Source organism: Oncorhynchus nerka, linkage group LG25 (genome assembly GCF_034236695.1).
Source record: "Oncorhynchus nerka isolate Pitt River linkage group LG25, Oner_Uvic_2.0, whole genome shotgun sequence".
NCBI lineage: Eukaryota > Metazoa > Chordata > Actinopteri > Salmoniformes > Salmonidae > Oncorhynchus > Oncorhynchus nerka.
The window spans coordinates 5,180,303-5,202,845 of record NC_088420.1 but is presented as its reverse complement, the minus strand read 5'-3'; the positions used below and the strand labels follow the sequence as shown (position 1 = coordinate 5,202,845).

General features: G+C 42.8%; 1 protein-coding gene across 1 annotated transcript in view; it reads left to right on the top strand.

Moving 5' to 3' along the window:
- Positions 1–22,543, top strand: part of LOC115124934 (rootletin-like) — a 285,112-nt gene that overhangs the window by 220,148 nt on the left and 42,421 nt on the right. Inside the window, 3 exon segments of the mRNA XM_065009495.1 lie at positions 11,449–11,608; positions 11,683–11,744; positions 11,746–11,848. Coding sequence (XP_064865567.1) covers positions 11,449–11,608; positions 11,683–11,744; positions 11,746–11,848 — 325 coding nt within the window.

The window sequence follows — 22,543 nt, the reverse complement described above, 5'->3', positions numbered from 1 at the left end:
TTCTGGTCCTCTCTTCTATAACATTAGACTACTGTTCTGGTCCTCTCTTCTATAACAGACTACTGTTCTGGTCCTCTCTTCTATAACAGACTACTGTTCTGGTCCTCTCTTCTATAACATTAGACTACTGTTCTGGTCCTCTCTTCTATAACATTAGACTACTGTTCTGGTCCTCTCTTCTATAACATTAGACTACTGTTCTGGTCCTCTCTTCTATAACAGACTACTGTTCTGGTCCTCTCTTCTATAACAGACTACTGTTCTGGTCCTCTCTTCTATAACATTAGACTACTGTTCTGGTCCTCTCTTCTATAACAGACTACTGTTCTGGTCCTCTCTTCTATAACATTAGACTACTGTTCTGGTCCTTCTATAACATTAGACTACTGTTCTGGTCCTCTCTTCTATAACATTAGACTACTGTTCTGGTCCTCTCTTCTATAACAGACTACTGTTCTGGTCCTCTCTTCTATAACATTAGACTACTGTTCTGGTCCTCTCTTCTATAACAGACTGTTCTGGTCCTCTCTTCTATAATAACCTGTTCTGGTCCTCTCTTCTATAACATTAGACTACTGTTCTGGTCCTCTCTTCTATAACAGACTACTGTTCTGGTCCTCTCTTCTATAACATTAGACTACTGTTCTGGTCCTCTCTTCTATAACATTAGACTACTGTTCTGGTCCTCTCTTCTATAACATTAGACTACTGTTCTGGTCCTCTCTTCTATAACAGACTACTGTTCTGGTCCTCTCTTCTATAACATTAGACTACTGTTCTGGTCCTCTCTTCTATAACATTAGACTACTGTTCTGGTCCTCTCTTCTATAACAGACTACTGTTCTGGTCCTCTCTTCTATAACATTAGACTACTGTTCTGGTCCTCTCTTCTATAACAGACTACTGTTCTGGTCCTCTCTTCTATAACATTAGACTACTGTTCTGGTCCTCTCTTCTATAACATTAGACTACTGTTCTGGTCCTCTCTTCTATAACATTAGACTACTGTTCTGGTCCTCTCTTCTATAACATTAGACTACTGTTCTGGTCCTCTCTTCTATAACATTAGACTACTGTTCTGGTCCTCTCTTCTATAACAGACTACTGTTCTGGTCCTCTCTTCTATAACAGACTACTGTTCTGGTCCTCTCTTCTATAACAGACTACTGTTCTGGTCCTCTCTTCTATAACATTAGACTACTGTTCTGGTCCTCTCTTCTATAACAGACTACTGTTCTGGTCCTCTCTTCTATAACATTAGACTACTGTTCTGGTCCTCTCTTCTATAACAGACTACTGTTCTGGTCCTCTCTTCTATAACAGACTACTGTTCTGGTCCTCTCTTCTATAACATTAGACTACTGTTCTGGTCCTCTCTTCTATAACATTAGACTACTGTTCTGGTCCTCTCTTCTATAACAGACTACTGTTCTGGTCCTCTCTTCTATAACATTAGACTACTGTTCTGGTCCTCTCTTCTATAACATTAGACTACTGTTCTGGTCCTCTCTTCTATAACAGACTACTGTTCTGGTCCTCTCTTCTATAACATTAGACTACTGTTCTGGTCCTCTCTTCTATAACAGACTACTGTTCTGGTCCTCTCTTCTATAACATTAGACTACTGTTCTGGTCCTCTCTTCTATAACATTAGACTACTGTTCTGGTCCTCTCTTCTATAACATTACTGTTCTGGTCTTCTCTTCTATAACATTAGACTACTGTTCTGGTCCTCTCTTCTATAACATTAGACTACTGTTCTGGTCCTCTCTTCTATAACATTAGACTACTGTTCTGGTCCTCTCTTCTATAACAGACTACTGTTCTGGTCCTCTCTTCTATAACAGACTACTGTTCTGGTCCTCTCTTCTATAACATTAGACTACTGTTCTGGTCCTCTCTTCTATAACAGACTACTGTTCTGGTCCTCTCTTCTATAACATTAGACTACTGTTCTGGTCCTCTCTTCTATAACAGACTACTGTTCTGGTCCTCTCTTCTATAACATTAGACTACTGTTCTGGTCCTCTCTTCTATAACATTAGACTACTGTTCTGGTCCTCTCTTCTATAACATTAGACTACTGTTCTGGTCCTCTCTTCTATAACATTAGACTACTGTTCTGGTCCTCTCTTCTATAACAGACTACTGTTCTGGTCCTCTCTTCTATAACATTAGACTACTGTTCTGGTCCTCTCTTCTATAACATTAGACTACTGTTCTGGTCCTCTCTTCTATAACATTAGACTACTGTTCTGGTCCTCTCTTCTATAACAGACTACTGTTCTGGTCCTCTCTTCTATAACATTAGACTACTGTTCTGGTCCTCTCTTCTATAACATTAGACTACTGTTCTGGTCCTCTCTTCTATAACAGACTACTGTTCTGGTCCTCTCTTCTATAACAGACTACTGTTCTGGTCCTCTCTTCTATAACAGACTACTGTTCTGGTCCTCTCTTCTATAACAGACTACTGTTCTGGTCCTCTCTTCTATAACATTAGACTACTGTTCTGGTCCTCTCTTCTATAACATTAGACTACTGTTCTGGTCCTCTCTTCTATAACATTAGACTACTGTTCTGGTCCTCTCTTCTATAACATTAGACTACTGTTCTGGTCCTCTCTTCTATAACAGACTACTGTTCTGGTCCTCTCTTCTATAACATTAGACTACTGTTCTGGTCCTCTCTTCTATAACATTAGACTACTGTTCTGGTCCTCTCTTCTATAACATTAGACTACTGTTCTGGTCCTCTCTTCTATAACAGACTACTGTTCTGGTCCTCTCTTCTATAACATTAGACTACTGTTCTGGTCCTCTCTTCTATAACAGACTACTGTTCTGGTCCTCTCTTCTATAACATTAGACTACTGTTCTGGTCCTCTCTTCTATAACAGACTACTGTTCTGGTCCTCTCTTCTATAACAGACTACTGTTCTGGTCCTCTCTTCTATAACATTAGACTACTGTTCTGGTCCTCTCTTCTATAACAGACTACTGTTCTGGTCCTCTCTTCTATAACATTAGACTACTGTTCTGGTCCTCTCTTCTATAACATTAGACTACTGTTCTGGTCCTCTCTTCTATAACAGACTACTGTTCTGGTCCTCTCTTCTATAACATTAGACTACTGTTCTGGTCCTCTCTTCTATAACATTAGACTACTGTTCTGGTCCTCTCTTCTATAACATTAGACTACTGTTCTGGTCCTCTCTTCTATAACATTAGACTACTGTTCTGGTCCTCTCTTCTATAACATTAGACTACTGTTCTGGTCCTCTCTTCTATAACATTAGACTACTGTTCTGGTCCTCTCTTCTATAACATTAGACTACTGTTCTGGTCCTCTCTTCTATAACAGACTACTGTTCTGGTCCTCTCTTCTATAACATTAGACTACTGTTCTGGTCCTCTCTTCTATAACATTAGACTACTGTTCTGGTCCTCTCTTCTATAACATTAGACTACTGTTCTGGTCCTCTCTTCTATAACATCAGACTACTGTTCTGGTCCTCTCTTCTATAACATTAGACTACTGTTCTGGTCCTCTCTTCTATAACATTAGACTACTGTTCTGGTCCTCTCTTCTATAACATTAGACTACTGTTCTGGTCCTCTCTTCTATAACATTAGACTACTGTTCTGGTCCTCTCTTCTATAACAGACTACTGTTCTGGTCCTCTCTTCTATAACATTAGACTACTGTTCTGGTCCTCTCTTCTATAACATTAGACTACTGTTCTGGTCCTCTCTTCTATAACAGACTACTGTTCTGGTCCTCTCTTCTATAACATTAGACTACTGTTCTGGTCCTCTCTTCTATAACAGACTACTGTTCTGGTCCTCTCTTCTATAACATTAGACTACTGTTCTGGTCCTCTCTTCTATAACAGACTACTGTTCTGGTCCTCTCTTCTATAACAGACTACTGTTCTGGTCCTCTCTTCTATAACATTAGACTACTGTTCTGGTCCTCTCTTCTATAACATTAGACTACTGTTCTGGTCCTCTCTTCTATAACATTAGACTACTGTTCTGGTCCTCTCTTCTATAACATTAGACTACTGTTCTGGTCCTCTCTTCTATAACATTAGACTACTGTTCTGGTCCTCTCTTCTATAACAGACTACTGTTCTGGTCCTCTCTTCTATAACATTAGACTACTGTTCTGGTCCTCTCTTCTATAACAGACTGTTCTGGTCCTCTCTTCTATAACATTAGACTACTGTTCTGGTCCTCTCTTCTATAACAGACTACTGTTCTGGTCCTCTCTTCTATAACAGACTACTGTTCTGGTCCTCTCTTCTATAACATTAGACTACTGTTCTGGTCCTCTCTTCTATAACAGACTACTGTTCTGGTCCTCTCTTCTATAACAGACTACTGTTCTGGTCCTCTCTTCTATAACATTAGACTACTGTTCTGGTCCTCTCTTCTATAACAGACTACTGTTCTGGTCCTCTCTTCTATAACATTAGACTACTGTTCTGGTCCTCTCTTCTATAACAGAGACTACTGTTCTGGTCCTCTCTTCTATAACAGACTACTGTTCTGGTCCTCTCTTCTATAACATTAGACTACTGTTCTGGTCCTCTCTTCTATAACATTAGACTACTGTTCTGGTCCTCTCTTCTATAACATTAGACTACTGTTCTGGTCCTCTCTTCTATAACATTAGACTACTGTTCTGGTCCTCTCTTCTATAACATTAGACTACTGTTCTGGTCCTCTCTTCTATAACATTAGACTACTGTTCTGGTCCTCTCTTCTATAACATTAGACTACTGTTCTGGTCCTCTCTTCTATAACATTAGACTACTGTTCTGGTCCTCTCTTCTATAACATCAGACTACTGTTCTGGTCCTCTCTTCTATAACATTAGACTACTGTTCTGGTCCTCTCTTCTATAACATTAGACTACTGTTCTGGTCCTCTCTTCTATAACATTAGACTACTGTTCTGGTCCTCTCTTCTATAACATTAGACTACTGTTCTGGTCCTCTCTTCTATAACATTAGACTACTGTTCTGGTCCTCTCTTCTATAACATTAGACTACTGTTCTGGTCCTCTCTTCTATAACATTAGACTACTGTTCTGGTCCTCTCTTCTATAACATTAGACTACTGTTCTGGTCCTCTCTTCTATAACATTAGACTACTGTTCTGGTCCTCTCTTCTATAACAGACTACTGTTCTGGTCCTCTCTTCTATAACATTAGACTACTGTTCTGGTCCTCTCTTCTATAACATTAGACTACTGTTCTGGTCCTCTCTTCTATAACAGACTACTGTTCTGGTCCTCTCTTCTATAACATTAGACTACTGTTCTGGTCCTCTCTTCTATAATAACCTGTTCTGGTCCTCTCTTCTATAACATTAGACTACTGTTCTGGTCCTCTCTTCTATAACAGACTACTGTTCTGGTCCTCTCTTCTATAACAGACTACTGTTCTGGTCCTCTCTTCTATAACATTAGACTACTGTTCTGGTCCTCTCTTCTATAACATTAGACTACTGTTCTGGTCCTCTCTTCTATAACATTAGACTACTGTTCTGGTCCTCTCTTCTATAACAGACTACTGTTCTGGTCCTCTCTTCTATAACATTAGACTACTGTTCTGGTCCTCTCTTCTATAACATTAGACTACTGTTCTGGTCCTCTCTTCTATAACATTAGACTACTGTTCTGGTCCTCTCTTCTATAACAGACTACTGTTCTGGTCCTCTCTTCTATAACATCAGACTACTGTTCTGGTCCTCTCTTCTATAACATTAGACTACTGTTCTGGTCCTCTCTTCTATAACATTAGACTACTGTTCTGGTCCTCTCTTCTATAATAACCTGTTCTGGTCCTCTCTTCTATAACATTAGACTACTGTTCTGGTCCTCTCTTCTATAACAGACTACTGTTCTGGTCCTCTCTTCTATAACATTAGACTACTGTTCTGGTCCTCTCTTCTATAACAGACTACTGTTCTGGTCCTCTCTTCTATAACATCAGACTACTGTTCTGGTCCTCTCTTCTATAACATTAGACTACTGTTCTGGTCCTCTCTTCTATAACATTAGACTACTGTTCTGGTCCTCTCTTCTATAACATTAGACTACTGTTCTGGTCCTCTCTTCTATAACATTAGACTACTGTTCTGGTCCTCTCTTCTATAACAGACTACTGTTCTGGTCCTCTCTTCTATAACATTAGACTACTGTTCTGGTCCTCTCTTCTATAACATTAGACTACTGTTCTGGTCCTCTCTTCTATAACATTAGACTACTGTTCTGGTCCTCTCTTCTATAACATTAGACTACTGTTCTGGTCCTCTCTTCTATAACAGACTACTGTTCTGGTCCTCTCTTCTATAACATTAGACTACTGTTCTGGTCCTCTCTTCTATACCATTAGACTACTGTTCTGGTCCTCTCTTCTATAACATTAGACCACTGTTCTGGTCCTCTCTTCTATAACATTAGACTACTGTTCTGGTCCTCTCTTCTATAACATTAGACTACTGTTCTGGTCCTCTCTTCTATAACATTAGACTACTGTTCTGGTCCTCTCTTCTATAACAGACTACTGTTCTGGTCCTCTCTTCTATAACATTAGACTACTGTTCTGGTCCTCTCTTCTATAACATTAGACTACTGTTCTGGTCCTCTCTTCTATAACAGACTACTGTTCTGGTCCTCTCTTCTATAACATTAGACTACTGTTCTGGTCCTCTCTTCTATAACATTAGACTACTGTTCTGGTCCTCTCTTCTATAACATTAGACTACTGTTCTGGTCCTCTATTCTATAACATTAGACTACTGTTCTGGTCCTCTCTTCTATAACATTAGACTACTGTTCTGGTCCTCTCTTCTATAATAACCTGTTCTGGTCCTCTCTTCTATAACATTAGACTACTGTTCTGGTCCTCTCTTCTATAACATTAGACTACTGTTCTGGTCCTCTCTTCTATAACATTAGACTACTGTTCTGGTCCTCTCTTCTATAACATTAGACTACTGTTCTGGTCCTCTCTTCTATAACAGACTACTGTTCTGGTCCTCTCTTCTATAACATTAGACTACTGTTCTGGTCCTCTCTTCTATAACATTAGACTACTGTTCTGGTCCTCTCTTCTATAACATTAGACTACTGTTCTGGTCCTCTCTTCTATAACATTAGACTACTGTTCTGGTCCTCTCTTCTATAACATTAGACTACTGTTCTGGTCCTCTCTTCTATAACAGACTACTGTTCTGGTCCTCTCTTCTATAACATTAGACTACTGTTCTGGTCCTCTCTTCTATAACATTAGACTACTGTTCTGGTCCTCTCTTCTATAACATTAGACTACTGTTCTGGTCCTCTCTTCTATAACATTAGACTACTGTTCTGGTCCTCTCTTCTATAACATTAGACTACTGTTCTGGTCTTCTCTTCTATAACATTAGACTACTGTTCTGGTCTTCTCTTCTATAACATCAGACTACTGTTCTGGTCCTCTCTTCTATAACATTAGACTACTGTTCTGGTCCTCTCTTCTATAACATTAGACTACTGTTCTGGTCCTCTCTTCTATAACATCAGACTACTGTTCTGGTCCTCTCTTCTATAACATTAGACTACTGTTCTGGTCCTCTCTTCTATAACATTAGACTACTGTTCTGGTCCTCTCTTCTATAACATTAGACTACTGTTCTGGTCCTCTCTTCTATAACATTAGACTACTGTTCTGGTCCTCCCTTCTATAACATTAGACTACTGTTCTGGTCCTCTCTTCTATAACAGACTACTGTTCTGGTCCTCTCTTCTATAACATTAGACTACTGTTCTGGTCCTCTCTTCTATAACATTAGACTACTGTTCTGGTCCTCTCTTCTATAACAGACTACTGTTCTGGTCCTCTCTTCTATAACATTAGACTACTGTTCTGGTCCTCTCTTCTATAACATTAGACTACTGTTCTGGTCCTCTCTTCTATAACATTAGACTACTGTTCTGGTCCTCTCTTCTATAACAGACTACTGTTCTGGTCCTCTCTTCTATAACAGACTACTGTTCTGGTCCTCTCTTCTATAACATTAGACTACTGTTCTGGTCCTCTCTTCTATAACATTAGACTACTGTTCTGGTCCTCTCTTCTATAACATTAGACTACTGTTCTGGTCCTCTCTTCTATAACATTAGACTACTGTTCTGGTCCTCTCTTCTATAACATTAGACTACTGTTCTGGTCCTCTTCTATAACATTAGACTACTGTTCTGGTCCTCTTTTCTATACCATTAGACTACTGTTCTGGTCCTCTCTTCTATAACAGACTACTGTTCTGGTCCTCTCTTCTATAACATTAGACTACTGTTCTGGTCCTCTCTTCTATAACATTAGACTACTGTTCTGGTCCTCTCTTCTATAACATTAGACTACTGTTCTGGTCCTCTCTTCTATAACATTAGACTACTGTTCTGGTCCTCTCTTCTATAACATTAGACTACTGTTCTGGTCCTCTCTTCTATAACATTAGACTACTGTTCTGGTCCTCTCTTCTATAACATTAGACTACTGTTCTGGTCCTCTCTTCTATAACAGACTACTGTTCTGGTCCTCTCTTCTATAACATTAGACTACTGTTCTGGTCCTCTCTTCTATAACATTAGACTACTGTTCTGGTCCTCTCTTCTATAACATTAGACTACTGTTCTGGTCCTCTCTTCTATAACATTAGACTACTGTTCTGGTCCTCTCTTCTATAACATTAGACTACTGTTCTGGTCCTCTCTTCTATAACAGACTACTGTTCTGGTCCTCTCTTCTATAACATTAGACTACTGTTCTGGTCCTCTCTTCTATAACATTAGACTACTGTTCTGGTCCTCTCTCTATAACATTAGACTACTGTTCTGGTCCTCTCTTCTATAACATTAGACTACTGTTCTGGTCCTCTCTTCTATAACAGACTACTGTTCTGGTCCTCTCTTCTATAACATTAGACTACTGTTCTGGTCCTCTCTTCTATAACATTAGACTACTGTTCTGGTCCTCTCTTCTATAACATTAGACTACTGTTCTGGTCCTCTCTTCTATAACATTAGACTACTGTTCTGGTCCTCTCTTCTATAACATTAGACTACTGTTCTGGTCCTCTCTTCTATAACATTAGACTACTGTTCTGGTCCTCTCTTCTATAACAGACTACTGTTCTGGTCCTCTCTTCTATAACATTAGACTACTGTTCTGGTCCTCTCTTCTATAACAGACTACTGTTCTGGTCCTCTCTTCTATAACAGACTACTGTTCTGGTCCTCTCTTCTATAACATTAGACTACTGTTCTGGTCCTCTCTTCTATAACATTAGACTACTGTTCTGGTCCTCTCTTCTATAACATTAGACTACTGTTCTGGTCCTCTCTTCTATAACATTAGACTACTGTTCTGGTCCTCTCTTCTATAACATTAGACTACTGTTCTGGTCCTCTCTTCTATAACATTAGACTACTGTTCTGGTCCTCTCTTCTATAACATTAGACTACTGTTCTGGTCCTCTCTTCTATAACATTAGACTACTGTTCTGGTCCTCTCTTCTATAACATTAGACTACTGTTCTGGTCCTCTCTTCTATAACATTAGACTACTGTTCTGGTCCTCTCTTCTATAACATTAGACTACTGTTCTGGTCCTCTCTTCTATAACATTAGACTACTGTTCTGGTCCTCTCTTCTATAACAGACTACTGTTCTGGTCCTCTCTTCTATAACATTAGACTACTGTTCTGGTCCTCTCTTCTATAATAACCTGTTCTGGTCCTCTCTTCTATAACATTAGACTACTGTTCTGGTCCTCTCTTCTATAACATTAGACTACTGTTCTGGTCCTCTCTTCTATAACAGACTACTGTTCTGGTCCTCTCTTCTATAACATTAGACTACTGTTCTGGTCCTCTCTTCTATAACATTAGACTACTGTTCTGGTCCTCTCTTCTATAACATTAGACTACTGTTCTGGTCCTCTCTTCTATAATAACCTGTTCTGGTCCTCTCTTCTATAACATTAGACTACTGTTCTGGTCCTCTCTTCTATAACATTAGACTACTGTTCTGGTCCTCTCTTCTATAACATTAGACTACTGTTCTGGTCCTCTCTTCTATAACAGACTACTGTTCTGGTCCTCTCTTCTATAACATTAGACTACTGTTCTGGTCCTCTCTTCTATAACATTAGACTACTGTTCTGGTCCTCTCTTCTATAACATTAGACTACTGTTCTGGTCCTCTCTTCTATAACAGACTACTGTTCTGGTCCTCTCTTCTATAACATTAGACTACTGTTCTGGTCCTCTCTTCTATAACATACTACTGTTCTGGTCCTCTCTTCTATAACATTAGACTACTGTTCTGGTCCTCTCTTCTATAACATTAGACTACTGTTCTGGTCCTCTCTTCTATAACATTAGACTACTGTTCTGGTCCTCTCTTCTATAACATTAGACTACTGTTCTGGTCCTCTCTTCTATAACAGACTACTGTTCTGGTCCTCTCTTCTATAACATTAGACTACTGTTCTGGTCCTCTCTTCTATAACATTAGACTACTGTCCTTATCCTCTCTTCTATAACATTAGACTACTGTTCTGGTCCTCTCTTCTATAACATTAGACTACTGTTCTGGTCCTCTATTCTAGAACATTAGACTACTGTTCTGGTCCTCTCTTCTATAACATTAGACTACTGTTCTGGTCCTCTCTTCTATAACATTAGACTACTGTTCTGGTCCTCTCTAATTAGACTCTCTATAACATTAGACTACTGTTCTGGTCCTCTCTTCTATAACAGACTACTGTTCTGGTCCTCTCTTCTATAACATTAGACTACTGTTGTGGTCCTCTCTTCTATAACATTAGACTACTGTTTTGGTCCTCTCTTCTATAACATTAGACTACTGTTCTGGTCCTCTCTTCTATAACATTAGACTACTGTCCTTATCCTCTCTTCTATAACATCAGACTACTGTTCTATATAGTTAGACCAGATACACTGAGGCTCTAGAGTTGAGGTTTAGTCTACACACTAACGTCAGATACAAATATTGAAAGTAAAACCTCACTGTGGCTCATAAACATGAATTGCACAAGAATGATACATTTCTGATTTTTTTTTTATGCATTGTTTTCTCTTTATTCAACCCCTTGCCCTGTATTCACATCCTAAAACCACCAGTCCCGCGGGTATAACAATGGGGATTGTGAGTTCTGACTCAACCCCACACATCACTATTTGAAATGTGACAATATTTTTCTTCAATATTTTGACAGTAATCTACCTCTATAACCCTGTCTCTGCCTCCATATCTCCCATCAGTCTGCGGCGTAGCCTGGAGGACAAGTAGCAGAAAGTGTATTTTTGTAGTCGTTTTGACAGTAATCTACCTCTATAACCCTGTCTCTGCCTCCATATCTCCCATCAGTCTGCGGCGTAGCCTGGAGGACAAGGAGCAGAAAGTGGTGGTGCTGGAGGTGTGTAAGACCTCCCTGCAGCAGGAAGTGTCCAAGCTGAGGAGCACCATGAGAGAGCTGGAGAAGTCCCGGCTGCAGGCACGCAGAGAGCTGCAGGAGCTACGCAGACAGGTGAGGCTTCATCTTCTTCTTCTTGTTCTTCTTCTGCCTCAGCCTCTAATCAGTCTCTATCTCTACCTGTTCAGGTGAAGATCTTAGAGAGGGAGGCTGCCCAACAGAGGGAGGAGATGGGAGAACTGCAGGCCAGGGTGTCTGGAGGAGGTGAAGGAAGAGGAGGCGAGGAGGGAGTCCTTCAGTCTTAAACAGAGAGTCCTGGAGAGCGAGGCGGGCAGGGAGGCGGCCATCAAGGAGGTACGTTACCAAAGGAGGCCCACAGGGCTGGGGGGAGGAGGACAGGAAGGGAGTACATTAGACTAAAGGAGGCTTCTATAATAACCAGGGCTGGGGGATAACATTAGACTACTGTTCTGAGGCCCACAGGGCTGGGGGAGGAGGACAGGAAGGTTCTGGTCCTCTTCTATAACATTAGACTACCCACAGGGCTGGGGGAGGAGGACAGGAAGGAGGTACTTAGAGGCCCACAGGGCTGGGGGAGGAGGACAGGAAGGAGGTACATTTCATAACATTAGACTACTGGGCTGGGGGAGGAGGACAGGAAGGAGGTTCTGGGAGGCCCACAGGGCTGGGGGAGCAGGTCAGGAAGGAGGTACATTACCATAGGACATTACAGGGCTGGGGAGGAGGACAGGAAGGAGGTACATTACCATAGGTCCCACAGGGCTGGGGAGGAGGACAGGAAGGAGACGTACAAAGGGGCCCACAGGGCTGGGGGAGGAGGACAGGAAGGAGGTACGTTACCCTGGTCCCCACAGGGCTGGGACTAGGAGGACAGGAGGTACATTACTACTGTTCTGGAGGCCCACAGGGCTGGGGGAGGAGGACTAGGAAGGAGTCCTCTTCCATAACATTAGACACAGGCTGGGGGAGGAGGACAGGAAGGAGGTACATTACCATAGGAGGCCCACAGGGCTGGGGAGGAGGACAGGAAGGAGGTACATTACCATGGAGGCCCACAAGGATGGGGAGGAGGACTGGAAGGAGGTACATTACCATAGGAGGCCCACAGGGCTGGGGAGGAGGACAGGAAGGAGGTACATGACCAAAGGAGGCCCACAGGGCTGGGGAGGAGGACAGGAAGGAGGTACCTGGAGGCCCACAGGGCTGGGGAGGAGGACAGGAAGGGTGGGGGCCCACAGGACTGGGGAGCAGGACAGGAAGGAGGTACATTACCATAGGAGGCCCACAGGGCTGGGGAGGAGGACAGGAAGGAGGTACATGACCAAAGGAGGCCCACAGGGCTGGGGAGGAGGACAGGAAGGAGGTCGTTACCAAAGGAGGCCCACAGGGCTGGGGAGGAGGACAGGAAGGAGGTACGTTACTGTTCTGGCCCACAGGACTGGGGAGCAGGTCAGGAAGGAGGTCCATTACCAACAGGAGGCCCACAGGGCTGGGGAGGAGGACAGGAAGGTTGGCAGGAAGGAGGTACATTGTGGGGAGGAGGACAGGAAGGAGGTACATTACCACTGTTCTGGCCCACAGGGCTGGGGGAGGAGGACAGGAAGGAGGTACATTAACCATTAGGAGGCCCACAGGGCTGGGGAGGAGGACAGGAAGGAGGTACATTACCATAGGAGGCCCACAGGGCTGGGGAGGAGGACAGGAAGGAGACTACGTTACCAAGGAGGCCCACAGGGCTGGGGGAGGAGGACAGGAAGGAGGTACGTTACCCTGGAGGCCCACAGGGCTGGGGAGGAGGACAGGAAGGAGGTACATTACCATAGGAGGCCCACAGGGCTGGGGGGAGGAGGACAGGAAGGAGGTCCTTACCATAGGAGGCCCACAGGGCTGGGGAGGAACAGGAAGGAGGTACATTACCACCCAGGGCTGGGAGGAGGAAGGAGGCACATACCATAGGAGGCCCACAAGGATGGGGGAGGAGGACAGGAAGGTCCTCATTACCATAGGAGGCCCACAGGGCTGGGGAGGAGGACAGGAAGGAGGTACATGACCAAAGGAGGCCCACAGGGCTGGGGAGGAGGACAGGAAGGAGGCGTTCCCCACAGGGCTGGGGAGAGGACAGGAAGGAGGTACGTTATCCTCTTCTAAACATTAGGAGGCCCACAGGACTGGGGAGCAGGACAGGAAGGAGGTACATTACCATAGGAGGCCCACAGGGCTGGGGAGGAGGACAGGAAGGAGGTACATGACCAAAGGAGGCCCACAGGGCTGGGGAGGAGGACAGGAAGGAGGCACTTAAATTAGGCCCACAGGGCTGGGGAGGAGGACAGGAAGGAGGTACGTTACCAACAGGAGACAGGACTGGGGAGGGTCAGGAAGGAGGTACATTACCATAGGAGGCCCACAGGGCTGGGGAGGCAGGAAGGTTGGCAGGAAGGAGGTACATTACCATAGGAGGCCCACAGGGCTGGGGAGGAGGACAGGAAGGAGGTACATTACCATAGGAGGCCCACAGGGCTGGGGGAGGAGGACAGGAAGGAGGTACATTACCATAGGAGGCCCACAGGGCTGGGGAGGAGGACAGGAAGGAGGTACATTACCATAGGAGGCCCACAGGGCTGGGGAGGAGGACAGGAAGGAGGTACGTTACCAAAGGAGGCCCACAGGGCTGGGGGGAGGAGGACAGGAAGGAGGTACGTTACCCTAGGAGGCCCACAGGGCTGGGGAGGAGGACAGGAAGGAGGTACATTACCATAGGAGGCCCACAGGGCTGGGGGGAGGAGGACAGGAAGGAGGTACGTTACCATAGGAGGCCCACAGGGCTGGGGAGGAGGACAGGAAGGAGGTACATTACCATAGGAGGCCCACAGGGCTGGGGAGGAGGACAGGAAGGAGGTACATTACCATAGGAGGCCCACAAGGATGGGGGAGGAGGACAGGAAGGAGGTACATTACCATAGGAGGCCCACAGGGCTGGGGAGGAGGACAGGAAGGAGGTACATGACCAAAGGAGGCCCACAGGGCTGGGGAGGAGGACAGGAAGGAGGTACGTTACCAAAGGAGGCCCACAGGGCTGGGGAGGAGGACAGGAAGGAGGTACGTTACCAAAGGAGGCCCACAGGACTGGGGAGCAGGACAGGAAGGAGGTACATTACCATAGGAGGCCCACAGGGCTGGGGAGGAGGACAGGAAGGAGGTACATGACCAAAGGAGGCCCACAGGGCTGGGGAGGAGGACAGGAAGGAGGTAACTTCTTGCAAAGGAGGCCCACAGGGCTGGGGAGGAGGACAGGAAGGAGGTACGTTACCAAAGGAGGCCCACAGGACTGGGGAGCAGGTCAGGAAGGAGGTACATTACCATAGGAGGCCCACAGGGCTGGGGAGGAGGACAGGAAGGTTGGCAGGAAGGAGGTACATTACCATAGGAGGCCCACAGGGCTGGGGGAGGAGGACAGGAAGGAGGTACATTACCATAGGAGGCCCACAGGGCTGGGGGAGGAGGACAGGAAGGAGGTACATTACCATAGGAGGCCCACAGGGCTGGGGAGGAGGACAGGAAGGAGGTACGTTACCATAGGAGGCCCACAGGGCTGGGGAGCAGGACAGGAAGGAGGTACGTTACCATAGGAGGCCCACAGGGCTGGGGAGCAGGACAGGAAGGAGGTACGTTACCATAGGAGGCCCACAGGGCTGGGGAGCAGGACAGGAAGGAGGTACGTTACCATAGGAGGCCCACAGGGCTGGGGAGCAGGACAGGAAGGAGGTACGTTACCATAGGAGGCCCACAGGGCTGGGGAGCAGGTCAGGAAGGAGGTACGTTACCATAGGAGGCCCACAGGGCTGGGGAGCAGGTCAGGAAGGAGGTACATTACCATAGGAGGCCCACAGGACTGGGGAGCAGGTCAGGAAGGAGGTACATTACCATAGGAGGCCCACAGGGCTGGGGAGGAGGACAGGAAGGTTGGCAGGAAGGAGGTACATTACCATAGGAGGCCCACAGGGCTGGGGGAGGAGGACAGGAAGGAGGTACATTACCATAGGAGGCCCACAGGGCTGGGGAGGAGGACAGGAAGGAGGTACATTACCATAGGAGGCCCACAGGGCTGGGGAGGAGGACAGGAAGGAGGTACGTTACCATAGGAGGCCCACAGGGCTGGGGAGCAGGACAGGAAGGAGGCGTTACCATAGGAGGCCCACAGGGCTGGGGAGCAGGACAGGAAGGAGGTACGTTACCATAGGAGGCCCACAGGGCTGGGGAGCAGGACAGGAAGGAGGTACGTTACCATAGGAGGCCCACAGGGCTGGGGAGCAGGACAGGAAGGAGGTACGTTACCATTGGGGAGCAGGTCAGGAAGGAGGTACGTTACCATAGGAGGCCCACAGGGCTGGGGAGCAGGTCAGGAAGGAGGTACATTACCATAGGAGGCCCACAGGGCTGGGGAGCAGGTCAGGAAGGAGGTACGTTACCATAGGAGGCCCACAGGGCTGGGGAGGAGGTCAGGAAGGAGGTACGTTACCATAGGAGGCCCACAGGGCTGGGGAGCAGGTCAGGAAGGAGGTACATTACCATAGGAGGCCCACAGGGCTGGGGAGCAGGTCAGGAAGGAGGTACGTTACCATAGGAGGCCCACAGGGCTGGGGAGCAGGTCAGGAAGGAGGTACGTTACCATAGGAGGCCCACAGGGCTGGGGAGGAGGTCAGGAAGGAGGTAAATGTGCTATTTCCGTTTTTTATCTGTAATAAAGTTAAAGTTGCTAAAATAAACAATAAAATAAAAAAACTTTTCTCTTTGTCATTATGGGGTATTGTGATGTCATTATGGGGTATTGTGATGTCATTATGGGGTATTGTGATGTCATTATGGGGTATTGTGATGTCATTATGGGGTATTGTGTGTAGATTGTTGACGAGGGGGAAAAAACTATTTAATCCATTTTAGAATAAGGCTTTAACTTAACAAAATGTGGAAAAGGTCAAGGGGTCTGAATCATTTCCGAATGCACTGTATGTAATTTACAGGTAGTAGTCCGCTATACAGCCTCAATAACAACATGCTTCCACAAACATCCCGTCCAGAATACCTGCAGTGATTACAGTATGGGGAGGAAGGGCCGAGGATGTTCTACTGCCACTCTCCAATGAATAACCTTTTGTCAGCCTGGCTGGGGTTTAACATACTGTGGGTGTACAGCCTTGGACACGGTATTCACACCCTTTTACTTTTTTACACATTTTGTTGTGCTACAAAGTGGGATTCAAATGGATTTAATTTATCAATGATCTACACAAACTACTCTGCAATGTCAAAGTGGAAGTAAAATTCTAACGTTAATATATATATATATATATATATATATATATATACTGTATATAGAAAGTGACTTTGGAAAGTATTCAAACCCCTTGTCTTTTTTCACATTTTGTTACATTACAGCCTTATAACAATTCCTCAATCTACACACAAGGCACCATAATGACATCACAATACCCTATAATGACATCTCAATGCCCCATAATGACATCACAATACCCCATAATGACATCACAATACCCTATAATGACATCACAATACCCTATAATGACATCACAATACCCTATAATGACATCACAACCCATAATGACATCACAATACCCTATAATGACAATACCCCATAATGACATCACAATACCCCGTAATGACATCACAATACCCTATAATGACAATACCCCATAATGACATCACAATACCCCATAATGACATCACAATACCCTATAATGACAATAACCCATAATGACATCACAATACCCCATAATGACATCACAATACCCCGTAATGACATCACAATACCCTATAATGACAATACCCCATAATGACATCACAATACCCCATAACGACATCACAATACCCCATAATGACATCACAATACCCCATAATGACAAAGCAAAAACAGGGTTTTAGAATGTATTGCAAATGTATCAGTATTCAGACCCTTTGCGAGGAGACTCGAAATTGAGCTCATTTCTACAGCATCGAAGGTCCCCAAGAACGTAGTGACCTCCATCATTCTTAAATTGAAGAAGTTTAGAACCACCAAGACTCTTCCTAGAGTTGGCAGCCCGGCCAAACTGAGCAATCGGGGGAGAAGGGTCTTGGTCAGGGAGGTGACCAAGAACCTGATGGTCACTCTGACAGAGCTCTTGAGTTCCTCTGAGGAGATGGGAGAACTTTCCAGAAGGACAACCATCTCTGCAGCACTCCACCAATCAGGCCTTTATGGTAGAGTGGCCAGATGGAAGCCACTCCTCAGTAAAAGGCACATGACAGCCCACTTGGAGTTTACCAAAAGGCACCTAAAGAATTTCAGACCATGAAAAACAATATTCTCTGGTCTTATGAAACCAAGATTGAACTCTTTGGCCTGAATGCCAAGTGTCACGTCTGGAGGAAACCTGACACCATCCCTACGATGAAGCATGGTGATGGCAGCATCATGCTGTGTGGATGGTTTTCAGCGGCAGGGACTGGGAGACTAGTCAGGATGGAGGCAAAGATGAACGGAGAAAACTACAGAAAGATTCTCGATCAAAACCTGTTCCAGAGTGCTCAGGACCTCAGACTGGGGTGAAGGTTCACATTCCAACAGGACATTGACCCAAGAGGACAATGACAGCCAAAACAATGCAGGAGTGGCTTCGGGACAAGTCTCTGAATGACCTTGAGTGGCCCAGCCAGAGGCCGGACTTGAACCCAATCGAACATCTGGTGAGACCCTAAAGCGTCATATCCAAGAAGACTGTAGCGTCATACCCAAGAAGACTCGATGCTGTAATCACTGCCAAAGGTGCTTCAACAATCAAATCTATTTATAAAGCCCTTTTTACATCAGCTGATATCTCAAAGTGCTGTACAGAAACCCAGCCTAAAACCCCAAACAGCAAGCAATGCAGATGTAGAAGAACAGTGGCTAGGAAAAACTCCAGAGAAAGGCAGGAACCTAGGAAGAAACCTAGAGAGGAACCAGGCTCTGAGGGGTGGCCAGTCCTCTTCTGGCTGTGCAGGAACCTAGGAAGAAACCTAGAGAGGAACCAGGCTCTGAGGGGTGGCCAGTCCTTATAAATTAGCAAAAAACAAAAAAACTAATGGTTTTTGCTTTGTCATTATGGTCTATTGTGTTTATTTGATTTATTTCTGTATTTTATTTCACCTTTATTTAACCAGGTATTTATGTATATAACCCTTTATTTAACCAGGTATTTGAGGGGTGGCCATTTAACGCTATTTATATATATAACTGGCTTTATTTAACCAGGAATAAATATATAACCCTTTATTTAAACCAGGCTTTATATATATAAGTCCCCTTTATTTAACCAGGTATTTAAAATAAACCTAAAAACCAGGTAATGGTTTTTGCTTTGTCAGTATATATCTATTGTTTAACCAGGTATTTATTTGATTTATTTAACCAGTATTTATATTTAACCCTAACCCTTTATTTAACCAGGTATTTATATATATATAACCCTAACCCTTTATTTAACCAGGTATTTATATATATAACCCTTTATTTAACCAGGTATTTATATATATAACCCTAACCCTTTATTTAACCAGGTATTTATATATATATAACCCTTTATTTAACCAGGTATTTATATATATATATATATAACCCTAACCCTTTATTTAACCAGGTATTTATATATATAACACTAACCCTTTATTTAACCAGGTATTTATATATATAACCCTTTATTTAACCAGGTATTTATATATATATAACCCTTTATTTAACCAGGTATTTATATATATAACCCTAACCCTTTATTTAACCAGGTATTTATATATATATAACCCTTTATTTAACCAGGTATTTATATATATAACCCTAACCCTTTATTTAACCAGGTATTTATATAACCCTAACCCTTTATTTAATTTATATATAGGTTTTTATATATTTATATATAACCCTAACCCTTTATTTAACCAGGTATTTATATATATAACCCTAACCCTTTATTTAACCAGGTATTTATATATATATAACCCTTTATTTAACCAGGTATTTATATATATATATAACCCTAACCCTTTATTTAACCAGGTATTTATATATATATAACCCTTTATTTAACCAGGTATTTATATATATAACCCTTTATTTAAGCCAGGTATTTATATATATACCCTAACCCTTTAAACCAGGTATTTATATATATAACCCTAACCCTTTATTTAACCAGGTATTTATATATATAACCCTAACCCTTTATTTAACCAGGTATTTATATATATAACCCTAACCCTTTATTTAACCAGGTATTTATATATATAACCCTAACCCTTTATTTAACCAGGTATTTATATATATATAACCCTATTTATATTTAACCCTAACCCTTTATTTAACCAGGTATTTATATATATATATTTAACCAGGTATTTATATATATAACCTAACCCTTTATTTAACCAGGTATTTATATATATATATATATTTAACCAGGTAACCCTTTATTTAACCAGGTATTTATATATATATATATACCCTAACCCTTTATTTAACCAGGTATTTATATATATATAACCCTTTATTTAACCAGGTATTTATATATATATATTTAACCAGGTAACCCTAACCCTTTATTTAACCAGGTATTTATATATATATATTTATTTAACCAGGTATATAACCCTAACCCTTTATTTAACCAGGTATTTATATATATATATATATATAACCCTAACCCTTTATTTAACCAGGTATTTATATATATATATATATATAACCCTAACCCTTTATTTAACCAGGTATTTATATATATATATATATAACCCTTTATTTAACCAGGTATTTATATTATATATATATAACCCTAACCCTTTATATTTATATATATATAACCCTAACCCTTTATTTAACCAGGTATTTATATATATATATATATAACCCTAACCCTTTATTTAACCAGGTATTTATATATATATATATATAACCCTAACCCTTTATTTAACCAGGAATACCAGTCGAGAACAAGTTCTCATTTACAACTGCGACCCTGACCAAGATAAAGCAAAGCAGTGGGACACATACAACAACACAGAGTTACACATGGAGTAAACAACAACACAGAGTTACACATGGAGTAAACAACAACACAGAGTTACACATGGAGTAAACAACAACACAGAGTTACACATGGAGTAAACAACAACACAGAGTTACACATGGAGTAAACAACAACACAGAGTTACACATGGAGTAAACAACAACACAGAGTTACACATGGAGTAAACAACAACACAGAGTTACACATGGAGTAAACAACGACACAGAGTTACACATAAACAAACGTACAGTCAATAACACAAAAGAAAAATAGAAAGATCTATCTACAGTGTGTGCAAATGTAGAAGAGTAGGGAGGTAAGGCAATAAACAGGCCATGGAGGCTAAAATAATTACAATTTAGCATTAACACTGGAGTGATAGATGTGCAGAAGATGATGTGCAAGTAGAGATACTGGGGTGCAAAAAAGTGAGAGGGTAAGTGATAATATTGGCTTGAGGTAGTCTGGTGTGCTATTTACAGATTGGCTGTGAACAGGTACAATGATCGGCAGGTGCGTGCAGGGAGCGATCGGTTGAAGAGCATGAACTTAGTTTTACTAGCGTTTAAGAGCAGTTGGAGGCCATGGACGAAGTATTGTATGGCGTTGAAGCTCGTTTTGAGGTTTGTTAGCACAGTGTCCAAAGATGTGCAAAATGTATACAGAATGGAGTCATCTGCGTAGAGGTGGATCAGAGAATCACCAGCAGCAAGAGCGACATCATTGATATATACAGAGAAAAGAGTCGGCCCGAGAATTGAACCCTCTGGCATCCCCATAGAGACTGCCAGAGGTCCAGACAACAGGCCCTCGGATTTGACTCACTGGACTCTATCTGAGAAGTAGTTGGTGAACCAGGCGAGGCAATCATTTGAGAAGCCAAGGCTATTGAGTCTGCCGATAAGAATGTGGTGATTGGTATAGAATGTGGTGATTGGTATAGAATGTGGTGATTGGTATAGAATGTGGTGATTGGTATAGATTGCGGTGATTGGTATAGATTGCGGTGATTGGTATAGAATGCGGTGATTGGTATAGAATGAATGCGGTGATTGGTATAGAATGCAGTGATGATTGGTATTGAATGCGGTGATTGGTATAGAATGAATGCGGTGATTGGTATAGAATGCGGTGATGATTGGTATTGAATGCGGTGATTGGTATAGAATGTGGTGATTGGTATAGAATGCGGTGGTGATTGGTATAGAATGCGGTGGTGATTGGTATAGAATGCGGTGGTGATTGGTATGGATTGCGGTGATTGGTATAGAATGCAGTGATTGGTATAGAATGCAGTGATTGGTATAGAATGCAGTGATTGGTATAGAATGCAGTGATTGGTATAGAATGCGGTGATGATTGGTATAGAATGCGGTGATTGGTATAGAATGTGGTGATTGGTATAGAATGCGGTGGTGATTGGTATAGAATGCGGTGGTGATTGGTATAGAATGCGGTGGTGATTGGTATGGATTGCGGTGATTGGTATAGAATGCAGTGATTGGTATAGAATGCAGTGATTGGTATAGAATGCAGTGATTGGTATAGAATGCAGTGATTGGTATAGAATGCGGTGATTGGTATAGAATGCGGTGGTGATTGGTATAGAATGCGGTGATTGGTATAGAATGCAGTGATTGGTATAGAATGCGGTGGTGATTGGTATAAAATGCAGTGATTGGTATAGAATGCAGTGATGATTGGTATAGAATGCAGTGATTGGTATAGAATGCAGTGATGATTGGTATAGAATGCGGTGATTGGTATAGAATGCAGTGATGATTGGTATAGAATGCGGTGATTGGTATAGAATGCAGTGATTGGTATAGAATGCAGTGATGATTGGTATAGAATGCAGTGATTGGTATAGAATGCAGTGATTGGTATAGAATGCAGTGATTGGTATAGAATGCAGTGATTGGTATAGAATGCAGTG